Source organism: Sinocyclocheilus rhinocerous, unplaced genomic scaffold (assembly GCF_001515625.1).
Source record: "Sinocyclocheilus rhinocerous isolate Xijiao unplaced genomic scaffold, SAMN03320098_v1.1 scaffold1776, whole genome shotgun sequence".
NCBI classification, from domain to species: Eukaryota; Metazoa; Chordata; class Actinopteri; order Cypriniformes; family Cyprinidae; genus Sinocyclocheilus; species Sinocyclocheilus rhinocerous.
The window spans coordinates 206,313-218,887 of record NW_015658521.1 but is presented as its reverse complement, the minus strand read 5'-3'; the positions used below and the strand labels follow the sequence as shown (position 1 = coordinate 218,887).

The 12,575-nt window shown below is 37.2% G+C and overlaps 1 protein-coding gene across 5 annotated transcripts in view; it reads left to right on the top strand.

Annotated features, from left to right (window-relative positions):
* Positions 1 to 10,265, top strand: part of LOC107722677 (dynamin-like 120 kDa protein, mitochondrial) — a 37,710-nt gene extending 27,445 nt beyond the window's left edge. For 3 of the 5 annotated variants that reach the window (XM_016531142.1, XM_016531140.1, XM_016531141.1), the window contains 2 exons: positions 8,195 to 8,263; positions 8,754 to 10,083. In XM_016531142.1, coding sequence (XP_016386628.1) covers positions 8,195 to 8,259 — 65 coding nt within the window. In that variant the 3' untranslated portion in view covers positions 8,260 to 8,263; positions 8,754 to 10,083. Of the gene's footprint in view, positions 1 to 8,194; positions 8,264 to 8,753 lie in introns of all 5 variants that reach the window. The other 2 variants (XM_016531139.1, XM_016531138.1) reach the window with 1 other exon arrangement.
* The last annotated feature ends 2,310 nt before the right edge of the window (positions 10,266 to 12,575 follow it).

Sequence of the window (12,575 nt, the reverse complement as noted above, 5' to 3'; positions counted from 1 at the left end):
TCTTGCTGGCATTGTTTAAGTACTTTTTGACTGTAATTGGGTATCTGAAAAAAAACACTATAAAGCTCTCTGCCTTTCTTTCATAGATAACAGCAATAATTATATTATAGCATTAGAAACAGCCTACTACTTTTACTAAAGAGGTTATGCATATTTGAGGACTAACATATACAGAAAGCTAAAAAATAATTTTGGTAATCACCAGTACTGTTAGTTTAGAGCAGCAGTGGCACAAACCATAATTTGTTAAAAACCTTACGTAAATTTGTTTTAAAGGGGTGGTTGACTGTTTATTTTATAGGCTTTTAGATGCATTTTGTCCATAGAAATAAGTAATTCAGTGCTTTAATTTGACGGACCGGCTGAAGTTGGACAAGTATGTAAACTCCGTTGGATGTGCACTGTGGGCAGACCCGATTAATCGATAATGATAATCGTTGTCGATGATTTTCATAATCGATAATAATCGATTTTATCGATTAGTTGTTGCAGCCCTATTGTCAACCCACCCCTAATTGGAGTTTTACAGCTTCTCCACAGGCCCGTCCTTAAGAAACGCTCTTACGTTCAGTCTCACACTCCCCCTCATCACCTTTGCATCATTTTGCCTCCCTTGTGAAAGGATGACGTGGAAACCAGTTTTAATGCTCAATGAAAACCACTCCTCCGTTTCCTCTTTGCATAGTGGTGTACTGTAGCTGCCCCTGAGCTCTGTATACACAGTGTTTAACTTTGTTTGCATGAGGCGTTAGGTCACCACAGAAGCTGGTGTACCACCTCTTTACAGTGTCTTTCTCTCTCACTCTCTTTGCCCTCTATCTAATCATTCCTTTAACTGTATGTTTTGGCCTTTTATTGGTTTATCTAGAGCTTGGAATACGTAACTTATGGTGCATATGGCGCACCTCAGGTGTGAACTGTTGATCCAGTGAGTGTTGTCACAGCTCGTGACGTTGCACAGCTAGCTGGACTGTAGAATGTTTAATTAAAGAGCTGAACTGTAGAAATAATCATCTATGTTTAGAAAATCTTAAGAACAAGTGTTATTTTAGTATAATTTGGTTTTGAATTAGGTTTTTTTATATTTTGTGTGTTCATTTTAATTTTAGTTAAAGTATTAATTTTGTAGTATTTTTGTAATTTTATTAGTTTTTTAAAATATGTATATATGTTTTTAAATATGTTATTTAGTTTTAGTTATTACTTCAACTTAAACTAAACAAAAATGATAAATGTTGCCTCTGTAACTAGCTGAAAAGTTTACGTTTTATATTTTACTTGATTTCAGTTAATGTTTATTTTATTTCAAGTAATAAAAAGTTATTTTTTAATGGTTTTAGGTTTAGTTAACAGTAATAACCCTGTTAGGAATGTAAAAATAGGCAATGTTTGGTCCTCATTAATAGGGATGGGTACCGAAACCCGGTATTTAATCGGTCCTGGGGCTAAATTATGAAAGACCGGAGTATCGATAAACTCTGACGTTAACGGTTCTGCTATTGGTACAGGAGAAATTAATAAAACACACACACACACATTTATTATTGCCATATGTTCTTACTGTATCTTATCTTATGTATAAAACACTAAAAATGCCTGCACACTGGTGCATTTACAAATTGATGTTTTATATTCATTTCATTAAATATTTATTTTACATTTCAGAATATAAAGCAATGTTAATTCAGCTCTTAATTTGTCATATACATATATATATATATAAAACAAAAAGTACTGATAAGAATACCGTTAAAGTACCGAATCGATAAGCAGTATCGGTAAGTGTAGTAATACCGTTAAAACCTTAACGATACCCATCCCTACTCATTAACCTGTTGAATGTATTCATTTATTATTTATTTATTTACTAATATTTTTACTTGATATTTTTTTACCCTCTTTATTTATTTATTTATTTTTAATAAATTTTAGTATTCTTAACTCACAGCAGTACAAAATGATACAGCTATAATGTAACTCCATAAAGAACACTTGTGGTGATCCTTTCAGCTGGCAACCACTGAGTCGTTCTTAGTGTATTGACATGAAAACGTGTTTTTATTGATTTATGCAAATGAATGTTCAGTTCAGCAAAGACATATACAAAAACTGAACCGATGAACTCAAATTCAACACAAAATCTGCACGCTTTAGGACGTCACACATCAATTTATGGGGAGTTATATGCACTTGCCTTTCATCTGTGGCCAGCTTCTGTGTTTTTCCTTTTCTCACTCTCTCCTCTTCTTTCTCACACGCTCCCACCATATTCCCTGCACCCCATTCTCTGATGTGAAAAGCATATTTTTGGCCTGTCCCTCCAGTGACAGAAAGACGATTATGGCTTTCTTTCAGGCCGAGAGGAAACCGCTCCCATCTCTAAAACAGCTGGAGCAAGCCCCATTCCCCCCCAAAGCTGGCTTGTAGCCCCAGTCTTCCCATGCAAGCTGATAATGGGCCGCCCACTCCCACCAACGCATCCCCGCCACCCCACCCAAGTGCTCTCAAAGGTCCTGCTCTCCACATATAAATCTCTCAACACTCGTCGTCCCAGTGAAGGAAGTGTTTTCCCTCTTCTCTCTTTTACCGTCACCCACACTGCCCAAACCTGGGGAAGCGGAAGTCAAATGAGTGGGAAATGAACTGGAGAACTTGCATTTCCATTTCACCATTCGTCCCGTCACAGAAAGTGCCTCTGGGGTCGGCAGGATCTCGAGTCCCATTGTCATTCGGTCTCCTGCAAGGCTGTTCTCAAAGCCTCCGCACACCGCACTATACATCTATCTGTCAGAGAGTCTGTTATGAGGTAATAGGAAAACCATACATTTCCTTCCTCCCTGAGTAAAAATAGAGCACTTGTTGCAATGCCTCACCTTCTGGCCCAGTCGCGATGACACTGCATGACGTAGTGCTGTTCCTTTATCATGTCTTTGTTCAATTCAGAGTTAAAAGAAGGGATTTACTGAAGCTATAATTTCTGTCCCCGCATCACTTTAATGCATTTTGCAAACTGCAGCAACAAAGTGTGTTTTCTCTTTTAAATTCGGAGTCCTAAAGTTGAACCCTTAGCCAGTGCTGATCATCCATCACTAAATATGTTGTCCCACCTAATGATCCATTAAATCAGGATCTGATGAAAAGCCTCTATGGATTTCTGCACACACATTAGTCAGTTAGAATAAGTGTAATATTCAGACAGATCAGGTTCCGCACAAGTGGGGTTAAAGGGATAGTTCACCCAAAAAAAGAGAAAATTTTGTAATTTAATCACCCTTAATGTAGTTCCAAACCTGTATGACTTGCTTTCTTCTTTAAAATACAAAATAAGATATTTCAAGGAATACTTCGATTATTTTTGTCCTTATTATGAAAGTCTAAGTCCAAAACAACACTAAGATGTTTTGCAGAATATGTGGCACTCACAACATGAGGGTGAGTAAATGATGACAGAATTTTCATTTTTGGGTGAACTATCCCTTTAAGATGACCACCAGTGGTCTATTGTCCGGTTGACTGTTTTCTGGCTGTTCCACGTCTTGACTTGCCCCTGTCTTACCTGTGCCAAAGCCCTGTAATTAAATGCTTATTTGGAGGCCAGGCTGGAGGGAGGCTGTGAAGGGAGGTGAGGAGTTCATCGTACACCTGGGTTGACAAGATGCTGTCTGCACAGCCCTCATAAGCAAGAGTCTCTTGCGCAGCCCAAGGGGAAAGTGAAGAGAAAATTCCCATTAGTTCACCATCAGATGTTGTTCAAAGGTTCTGACTGTTGGGTATGTTGAGATGAATGCTACAAAAGTCTGTAGTGGTTCATTATCTGTAAAGCCCTCATGAAACCATAACCAATACCAATCAGATGATAACTATTTTAATGTTATGGCCAATAATTAATTAATGGCTTTTTTTTTACCTGGACCATAAAAGAAGATATTTTGAAAAATGTCAGGTTTTTTTTGTGTGTTGTTTGGTTCCCGATGTTCTGCAGAATGTTGTACAGTATACAGGTTTGGAATGAAATGAGGTTGAGTAAATTATGACAGAATTTTAATTTTTTTGGGCTAGATTACTTTAATATATCCATAATCAACCAATTTCAATGAAATAATTTTTTTGCAGATTTATCGTGCATCCCTATGATATATTTTCCATTGTGGTTGCATTATCAAATTAGCATAGCTCTATGGTATGTGGTCTAAGATATGTAATTCTAATAAGTGGATCCAGAGGTAAAAATGCTGAAAAAAATTGCTTTGTCATATTTGGATAGAAAGAATATATGTGAGATTTGTTTGTCAAGAATGCCATTTTCAGCCAGTCATGCCAATGAAGGTTTTTTTTTTCTTTCTGGGATATCAGCCTCCTAGTAGCTTACTAGTTGTCGCTGCATTTTAGGCTATGATGGGGTAAGTGTTTTAACATCCAAAAATTACACACTTCATCTTTAACTGGTTGTGTGTAAGATTTCACACACCCAAATAAGCCTGTTTTCTGAGGTTAACTGGAAGCTACCCTTGTGTTGAACCCTGAGGTTTTCACAGCAGAGCTTCGGCAGTGGTTCCTCTCCTCTATGGAAAAAACTGCCCATGCTGGTAGGTGTTCCTGTGTGAATGTTCAGACGTATAAAGTTCCTTTAATGGGATAGTTCACCCGAAAATGAAAATTCTGTCATCGTTTACTCACCTTTACATGCCCAAAGTTGTTTTGGACCCCACTGACTTTCATTGAATGCATTTTTTTGTGTAAAAACTTTTTACTGCTCGTCTTTTTAGCTGCTCGAGAAGCTTAATTTCAGAGTTCTCTCTTACCACTCAGGTTCACACCTGACGTGACACTGATTTTCCGTGGACCGTCTTCAGTCGTCTTGTTTCTGGGAAGGCACGGTGGGAAACGTGAGCTGCTGAAAAGGCTGTTGCCACATTTTAATTTCTTTGCCATTTTCCCTATTAATGGTCATGCTACATGATGGCAAATACCGAAGGCCACCATTTATATCAAAAGGGATTGAGTTTCTCTTTAGCTCCTTGCAGCTCCATCTCCTTGGCGGTATCTCGTACCCTGACTCTCGCTTTTTTTCCTCGTCCTTCTGTTCTCCACGGCCACACTGTTTCACAGTCTAATTACAGGTCAATTAAGGGCTTTCTCCAGCCTTCTGCCGCTCCGGCCCAGGAGGCTTAGAGGCCCACAAGAGTGGGAGTGAAAGAGATATCATTTCATGTGGAGATCAGGCGAGAGCCCCTTTCAAAGAAGGGATTGAGGAGGAATCCTGAAAGAGAGAAAGCCACCCCACACCTCCCAAAAAAGGAGGCTACTGGGACAGGGGCCAGAGGATTATGGGAATATTCATGACCAGATAAAGAGAGGAGACCTATGAATGGATGTGTCCAAAAAGCTAATCTCTTAGGTAAACAGGGGTCTAAATGGAGTTTGGACCCTGTTCTCGGACTCACAGAAGCAGTGGAAGGAGCAGTTCTCTCTTGCGTCACATTTCCGAGGCACTGAAAAGACCGTCTTGTTTTGGACTTTTCTTAGCCGTCATTCTGTGTTCCTCCATGTGGAACAAACAGATGGCGACCAGAAATAAATATCTGTTTCTCACAGTCTTTTCAGACACTTTAAGCCCATATACACACAAGTTCACATCATCCTTAGCTGTCCATTCTTCTTTAAAACTTCATTGGCTGTAAACGTACACGTTTTCAATTTGACTGTTTCCACAGACTTGTGATTGGCCCATGAAGCCATAGTAGCTTCCATCACGTCCTCTTGATTCATCCCATGTCCAGTATTTTTGAGTCTCTATTTGTGTGTTACAAAGTGGTCTTGGTGTATTATAAAGTATTTTTTGATTAATAAAAATGGTACAACCATGCTGGTTTGAAAACAAAGCAAGCCACAAATTCCATTACCAAATAAACAAAAACTTTTAATATCCAACATTATATAAATACCAGGGATGCACAATATATTGGACCAATATTTTGTATTTTTCATTGTTACTTTTTTCATCTATTGCTGTTTGCAGATATTTGATATTTATGTTCTCATATTTGGATATTTAATTGTTTTCACTTATTTTAAGATTCAGATTACTTTTGGCATCATCTTGCATTAACTTATAGGTATAATGAACGATAGTGACAAAAAATTAGCCCTTTAATAGTAAATTATTGCTGTAATCCCTTGAGAAGCGCTGTTCCTTTGGGAGCACGTTGCTGCATAGAATTTTTTCCATAATGTTCTGTAATTTATAATGAGATGCCTAAATTCATGTGTAGTATGCAAAGTATTATTTATTTGTTCACCTTCCTTCCTTCCTTACTTTTTGAATTTATAATTTCTATAATTAATATTATATTACATTCAGCCATAACATGTTACCACTTATCAGCTTATTAGTAAATATAAGTGAATCTTTAATAAATGCATACATCACTATTATCCAGTGACATGCAATTAGATCAAGTATCCCCAAATTGTTCAGATGGAATGCATTTTTTTAAAAATCTTTTGAATCTGCTGCTATCCTGCATTTTTCAAAAAAGACCACGGGTGGCTTGAGTTTCATCTCCACACCTGCCGTGTCATAAGGCCCTCTTCAAAACGTAATGCCTGTTATATTCACTAACCTTCACCATTACTCTTTATGTCCCTAGGCACAAAAAAAGATACTCAAAGTCGATTGCGTATGTGTGTGTGTGTGTGTGTGTGTGCAGAAGGTGTTGAAGGGTCGTGTTTCCAGGCTTCAGGATATTTGTGAAAGTTTGTGTGTTTGTACGTGTGAGCACGTGTGCGGTTGTGTGTGGGTCATAGTATTGTATTTCAGACCTTGGAGATGTCAGATGTCCACAAAGGCTGTCTTATTTCTTTCATCCTACACCTCTGAGGAGAATGGGGAATCCCCACACCACAAATACACCTTAAACGGCTGCACGAGCCTCAGATGACAGTATTTAGTTACAGCCACAAACTTGTAGCCCAGTGTTCACTTGAAAAGCCCAGTTAACCTGTTGTCATATGAGACTTTAGATTGTTTGTTCTCACACTATTAGGCCACAAATGGTCTTGCATGCATACATAACATACATAATAGCTCTGTTCCAAAACCTACTGTGCTGCCTTACTGCCAACTGGTCATTGAACCTCGTAAGTGATTTATTTGAAAGTCATTTATGAGGTTCTCAACTAGACTCTCAATTGAGTTAATTGCAAAATTATTTAAAAATTATATTTTACTACTGTTACTTTTTTTTATTTATTTTTTTTTACTTTTCATTAATTAATTTTAATTATGTTTTATATTTATAATTTCTCTCACATCATCAGCTATATTGGATTTTATTTCATTTAATTTTCTATTTTTTAAATATGGATGGATCTCGCCAAACATCAAGAAATGTCAAGGTCACATTATACCTAATATATCTGGTCTTTCCTGTCTCATAATTTTTTAATTTAATGGAATATTTTAATTTAAAAATGGTCAAATATTTCGGAAAAAAAGTTGAAAATTCAATAATTTTAAACAAAAGGCAGAACTACCAATGCATTTGTTGTTGTTGTTGTTATTATTATTATTATTATTACTTTTTCTTTTCCACTTTTGGAATAATTTGTGACTTGGACCTCATTGTTGGATTCACCCATGCAAGAGCATCAATTCTAAATGGAGAATGACATTTTCTGTTTGTTCCACATGGAGGAACTCAGAATTTTTAAAAATTGTCATTTACCTTTGCCTCACTCTTTCACATAGTTAAAAGTTGTCACCCATTCCCACTTCTCCTCCATGACTCCCTGAAGGGGACAGGCTTTGAAGTAGCATGTGGAGGTGAGGAGGTGCAATAGAACACCACCTCTTCATCATCTGCTCCTCAACCGCACGCACCTTTGAGTGCTGAACTGTCAGTGGCCACCATCTGCTGTGTTTGGGTGTCAGAGAATGTACCCACAGTGGGACTTGACACAACTTGATACTTAATCTGCAGGAAAATCTAGAAATATTTGTATGCATACGAGTCCACATGAAAGTGCGTCTTTGCAATGATGTGGCCAGGTTAGGGTTTTTCCCAGGAGAACTTGAGAAGACTAATGAATTCCTTCCAGTTCAGAGCAGGGGAGATGAAATGGTAATTCTGTGCCATTGAAATGGCAGCATTGGTAGTATATGCTGCATTCACATTTGGATTTCTCTTTACAGAAAAAGTACGGGAAATTCAGGAGAAACTTGAAGCTTTCATTGAAGCCCTTCACAAAGAGAAATAGAGCAGTAGGTGGTTTTTATTTCTACTGCATGGTTAAAGAGAAAATTTGATAGAAATAGTTAATGATTCAGTTTACCATTAATTAATTATTAATATTTTACATAATTATTATTAATACTGTTTGATGATAATATTGAATAATTTATATAAATATATTATTTTTCTACTTTAATATTACTTTTTTATAACTTAATATGAAAATATTTTAAAATTAGGGCTGCCAAAGTACACATTAACTTAGTGAAAGATGAGGTTACTCATTTAATTGTACATAGTAGTACCTTTTTATTTTGGGGCTATTGATATAATTATTCAACACATTACATTATCATCTAAAATAATGCGTTCAAAAAGTAAATCAATGGACAGCCCTAATTAAAATGCATGGGTTGTTATGTAGTGTTCATTGTAGTATGAAAGTTTTTATTTTTAATTATGCTTTTTGAAGGATTTCATGACTTGAGAAATAATTCTTAATCTTTTGTCTTCTTTCAGGATCATCTTGTTTCTGGACAGTCATGCCCTTACAGAAGAAAATGCACTGATTAAATACAACATAATTTTTGCTCTTTGCCCTTCGTAAATGACCCTGCTTCTCAACCTCTCTTTTTTTTAACATATCCTGCTTCAGCTTTCAGTCTTCTCACACACAAGCACACACGCACTCTTCCCCGTAAAAACAGTGAAAGTAAGCAAAGTGGTTTACATTTGCTGCATATTTAATCACTGTTGGAGAACAAGCACTTACGCAACTAGAGAATGGTACGTGTCAGAGTGCCATACTTTATTCTTTCTTCCTCCAGCGCTTAAAAGCCACCAATGTGTTCACCAGACATGTTTTCCCGAGAATCCAGTCAGACAGACATGCACATACATCTTCTCCCAATCCCTCGTTCCCAATAAAATACTTTGTCCGGGTCTCTCTTTCCCCTGACTTTCTTTATTAATCAAGGTGATGTTTATGGAGAAGCCAAGAAAAAATTTATTGATTGGCCTTGCTATGAGTAGAGAAAATGTTCAAAAATGTCTTGTCACCAATTGCCGCCCTCATTCATATTTTGGAGCTGTGATTTCACCACGTTTATACAACATCTCTCTTATGACTTATTCACAGTTCAAATTATACATCTTAACATCTTATCAGTAGACCACCATCTAAATCCTTTGTAATTATTTTGTAGAATCTGCAATCGATATATGCAGTTGTTTGTACAGTAGATCTCATCTGCACCTCATTTGCTTTTAGTCACACTTAGCTCAGTTGAATATACTCCAGAAACGGCTATGAGGCTTAGTCTTGAAGATGCAGAACATTTCTTTATAAGGAGACCAGATTACACCATCTGCTCACACAGGTGGATGAAAATGCATTGGCATATCCTGTTTGTTACTTTGGCCCTGCACACCACTTTGTTTTGCTTTATTTTATGACTGTTTACTTTGAGAGATTCAAATGGTTCATCTGTCATCTTCAGCTTTAGTGCACTTTTAATTCTTTGCTTGCACATTTGATATTTCGCGCCCTAGAATTTTTGTGGTCTGATTAGGTTTTATATAAAATCCACATTACACATGTCCTGATAATTTTGAGTGTAAGGGACACCACACCTTTGTTCCTGGTTGCTCATAAATGTAAATGGGTAAATATACATGTACTTGTAAAGTATCTAAGGTCATTGAAATCATGGATCTGAGTGTGGTGCTTGTAACAGAATATCTGTCGGTTGATTTAAGAATGTTTCCACTTTTTGTTGTAGATTGTAATGTTTGCATGTTGTACCCCATCAGATGTGGTTTATTTATTAAATTGGTGTTTAAAAAAAAAGTAGTAATAAAAGGAACTTTAAATGTATGTTAAACAGAGTGGGTGGGCGTGGACAATATCCAACGTGTGTGTGAATTTCTAACTTGATTTAATTTGACGATTGCTGGTAAACGTTTTGACGGGTACAGTGCATGTTTCCTCAGCTGGTTTTACACTGGTTAAATTATAAAGCATTTGTTGCACTTGATGACTGGAAAACATCTATTGAAAGAGTCAGTTTGACCCTTGGCCTCATCAATATGCAGCTTTTTATGCATAAATACACAGGCTAACCAGAATAAACACCAAATTTCTCACTCATCCCAATGTTGCAATTAAGAAAAAGACTATTAGAATCTCCCGCTCAAAAGGCCTTTCTCAACAGGTGGCTTGCCCAACCTGGAATTTCAGCATTCCTATAGTTCAATAAATAGAACATAGTGCTAGCTATGCTAATGTTGTGGATTTCCAATGTAATCTCAGATATTCTTCCATAGCGAACTGTATAATATATATAATTAATAATATACAGTATATAATTAATAATATATAAATAATATACATACTTAACTATAGTACATATTTAGTAAATAATATTAAACCATAATATTATAGTAATGAGTTACAGCTTTAAATACTTTAAGTGTGAAGGTGGATTCTATCAGTATTACTTATTATACTTTATACACTTCTTCAAGGTATAATTTTGTGCTTTTTCTCACAATTTTCTCACAATTTCCCTAACTGCACTGCAACAAAAGTTGCAGCGGCCAAAGAGGCTTAAATGTGGAAGCGATTGTGCATAGAATCCATTGTACAAATTGTTGCGCATTTTGATCCTAAAAAGGAAAATTACTTTACCTCATAATTTCTTTCTTTACTACACAATAGAAGATATTTTGAATAATGTTGATAACCAACATTATACATTCATAAAAAAAAAAAAAATCTTAAATTTTCCACAGAAGGTTTTTTAATGGCATGAGGGTAAGTAAATGATTACTTTTTTTTTTTTAACTATCCCTTTAAAGGCATTTTTGAACAGTACATTTTGCTAGTGTGTTTGGTTGCCTTTTAACATCCAGAATGAGAATGAGAACCACTGCCCTAGATCAGTTTACAAAAAAGTGTATATAACAGTGTTATTTTGACTGTTATTTTCACTGTATAATAGCCAATTTCTAGATGCTGTATGCATGCGAGTCTGTGTACGTCAATGTGCATTTCCTGCAGCTAATGAAGCTGGAATGATGTATGTTAGGTGTGAGTGGCCCTTGCTCTGAGGTATGACTCTGCGCTCTGTGGCCAGTGCTCATCAGTGCAGGGTTGTGGAGCCGGACCTCTGGGCTATGTGTGGAAGTGTGGGGCCCTTGAGCTCTCAGCTCCAGCCCGCACTGATGAATAACACAGTGGGCAAGAGGTCTTTAACTCCTGGGCATCCTCTCCCATTTCACAAGGCCTTGATTGTTACTGGCATCGTTACCTCGCCGGAGGGATGTGGAGGGAATTGCGGGGTGTCTGTTTTTTAGAGAGCGCTCTATTTCTTTTCCAGTACCTGAGGGGCCACATGCATACATATGCTCTGGCCTCTCTCTCTCTCGTCTCGGAGAATGATTATATTCCCTGTTTGTTAAAAAAGGATAGTCTGAGAAGGAAGAGTGTTTGGAGGGGGGAAAAAGAGAAAGACTTTAACCTAATGACTCTGTAGCGTTTCAATAGGGGCGAAGAAGTCAACCTCCAGCGAAATGCCTTTGTGCTATCAGATAACCGGCTTCTGAAGACGGGGGAGGACACACTATATGGCCATTAGCATCTCCAAAGGCCGTCACGTTGACTAATAGCCCGGGCCACATCACCACATTGGCTCAGTTTGTGTTTTGCTCTATTATGTGAGTGACACAAAGGAGCTGAAGACTGGTAAAGACCTGTCAAATGTGCCACCACTGCCGTTGCTCACAAAGCTTTATTTTCCCCTCAAAAGACACTGACTTGTTCTGTCTTTGCCCCTTCTGTCATCGGCCCCCAGTCTACCTCACCACCCGCCTATTTTGGGGAGGGTGGCCATGCAGAGTCACTGTGTGAATAAAGCTTGGGAAAAGGAAATAAATTCAGCAGTTCAGCTCTTGGGCAGTTTTGACCATGTAACCATTTGTTCACAGGCTTGTCTTTTGGAACAGGCCAGCCCCTCTGGGCTTTGTGCTGTCCCAGTCCTATACAGATCGCAGTTGATAAAGGGCTGTAAGACAGGGTGGGATTTCAATTTTTTACTGCTCTGATATAACCAAAAGCCAATGACAATTGGAGTGAAGCCATTTATGTTATGCATATAGTTGTACTCTTAATACTTTGAGTTATTTGACTTTTAATTATTTGGTTGGGAATTCTTTTACAAGATTTTCTTACTCGTTGTCTAAAAATATATATTTTAAACAAACTTTATTGTTCTTTTGTGTTGGTACTAACCACTTTACCTTATTATCTGTTCTGTGGAAATAAAACGGCAAAAAACAGCA